We start from the raw sequence: 2,322 nt of genomic DNA on the forward strand, positions 1-2,322 counted from the left end.
AATGCTTTTTCTGTTCCTGTAAATGCTGCTGTTACTGCTGCTTCTGTTACTGCTGCTGCTGTTACTGCTGCTGCGTGGTGGGTCTGCAGACACATGAAGGTACCATGGAGTCTCCTCCTCCTCAGTCTCCCAGTCTGGGTCGTGCCAGGTCTCGTCAGTCTCTGCCCCGACAGGAAGTTGTTAGCTGGTTGATAGAAAGCAGACTGAGGTCATTAGACGTGAACACCTGCACGGAGGAGTTACACTGCACACACACACACACACGCACACACACACACAGGTTTGATCTTCACCTGAAACGCTCCCTCCTTCTCTTTGCTCTGTTTTTTTTTCCTGTTCACGGAAGAAGAGAAATGAAAGGGAGGAGGAGGAAGAGGAGGAGGAGGAGGAGATATCTGCAGCTGAGATCATTTGTGTGTGTCTGGGTGTGTGTGTGGGAAGGCTGTGGGTCAGGCTGAAGTTCATGTGTGTTTGTTCACACAGCTGCTGGATGAGAACGTTGGTTTGCTGCTAACACTAGATGATGCTAACGTTAGCGTCTCTGTTAACTTTGTCAACAAACAATAAAAAACTTGACTTTCATCCAGTGGATGTTTGGCTAACTGTTAGCTGTTAGCTAAAACACATTTATATCATACACAATGCTAGGTTTGGGCTAACAACTATAGCATTACTGTACTGTACTGTACTGCACTGTACTGTACTGTACTGTACTGTACTGTCCTGCACTGTACTGTACTGTACTGTACTGTACTGTCCTGCACTGTACTGTACTGTACTGTACTGTACTGTCCTGTACTGCACTGTACTGTACTCTACTGCACTGTCCTGTCCTGTCCTTGTTCTGCTGGTCAGTTAATGACTAGTTAATGACCAGTTAATCACTCGGTTCCTGTTCCTGTCCTAGTTACCGCAGGATGACCCGCTCCAACAGCGTGACCACGGCCGTGCAGGCCGACCTCGATGACCCCGCAGACGCCCCGCAGCTTCAGCCGCGACACTGTGCCACGATGCCGCGCCAGCACTCCCGTGATGCTGCTGCGTCCACCGTCAGCATCCAGGGCTCGGGGAACCACTACCACGCCTGCGCGGCCGAGGACTACGCCCAGGTGGGCTTCGATCCTTCCATACTGCCCCCCCCCGACCCCTGGATGGACAGCATCACGGAGCCGGAGGCGGACGTTCTGGACATGGTCGGTCGCTCCGTTTGTCCCCGCGACGGACGCTGGTTCCTCAAGCTGCTGCGGGCCGAGACGGAGCGCATGGAGGGCTGGTGCCGACAGATGAAGCAGGACCAGGTGGAGAACCAGCTGTCGGACGAGAGTGAGTGGAAACACAGGATGTTGTTAATGTTGAGGTGTGACCAGGTGACCAGGAGCTCCACGCTGTGATGTCACCGTCACTCTTCAGTCTGTCTGTCTTAGCCTCCCCCTGATAGGCCAGTAGTACAGATGTTTGAGGAGGTGAAGATGAGGAGGTGAAGATGAGGAGGTGAAGACGGGGGTCAGGGTTAGTTCAGTTGGTTCACTCCATATGGTTCTGTTCTGACCAAAGGCTAAAACCACATAACAGTTAACTAATTAATCAAGAGTTCAGTCTGACACCACTGTAGTCACTGACAGTTGAGATCAGACTGAGGCTGGAGTCAGGTGATGCTGCTGCTGCTGCTGATGCTGAGGCTGCTGCTGCTGCTGATGCTGAGGCAGCTGATGCTGAGGCTGCTGCTGCTGCTGATGCTGAGGCAGCTGATGCTGAGGCTGCTGCTGCTGCTGATGCTGAGGCTGCTGCTGCTGCTGATGCTGAGGCTGTCACTGCTGCTGCTGCGGCTGCTGCTGCTGCTGATGCTGAGGCTGCTGATGCTGAGGCTGCTGCTGCTGAGGCTGTCACTGCTGCTGCTGCGGCTGCTGCTGCTGCTGCTGGAGGACCGGGAGAATATGATGCAGACGACTGAATTATTGATGAGGTCACATCTGCACGTGTGCTGCAGGTGTGTGTGTGTGTGTGTGTGTGGACACACTGGTCTCACCACGTCCTGCCCTGTGACATCACTAATGCACCAGTGGCGGTGCAACATGTCTGCAGTCTGCTGTTCTGTGAGTAATTGCATTGTGAATTCTGTGTGTGTGATCATGTGTGTGTGTGTGTGTGTGTGTGTGTGTGTGTGTGTGTCTCTGCAGTCCTTGGAAAGATCTGCAGTGCAGTGGGGAGTGCCCAGCTGCTGATGTCCCAGAAGTTCCAACAGTTCCGGGAGCTGTGTGAGGAGAATCTGGTATGTGTCACCCCATCCTCTGCATGCCCCCCCACACCCCCGTCCCCCCCCCG

The 2,322-nt window shown here is 53.8% G+C and overlaps 1 protein-coding gene across 1 annotated transcript in view; it reads left to right on the top strand.

Moving 5' to 3' along the window:
* The window catches only part of dlgap1b (discs, large (Drosophila) homolog-associated protein 1b), a 56,295-nt gene that overhangs the window by 47,802 nt on the left and 6,171 nt on the right, over positions 1-2,322 (top strand). The window contains 2 exon segments of the mRNA XM_008308363.3: positions 908-1,323; positions 2,178-2,269. Of these exon segments, the coding sequence (XP_008306585.1) occupies positions 908-1,323; positions 2,178-2,269 (508 nt within the window).

Source organism: Cynoglossus semilaevis, chromosome 3 (genome assembly GCF_000523025.1).
Source record: "Cynoglossus semilaevis isolate Cse_v1.0 chromosome 3, Cse_v1.0, whole genome shotgun sequence".
Lineage (NCBI taxonomy): Eukaryota > Metazoa > Chordata > Actinopteri > Pleuronectiformes > Cynoglossidae > Cynoglossus > Cynoglossus semilaevis.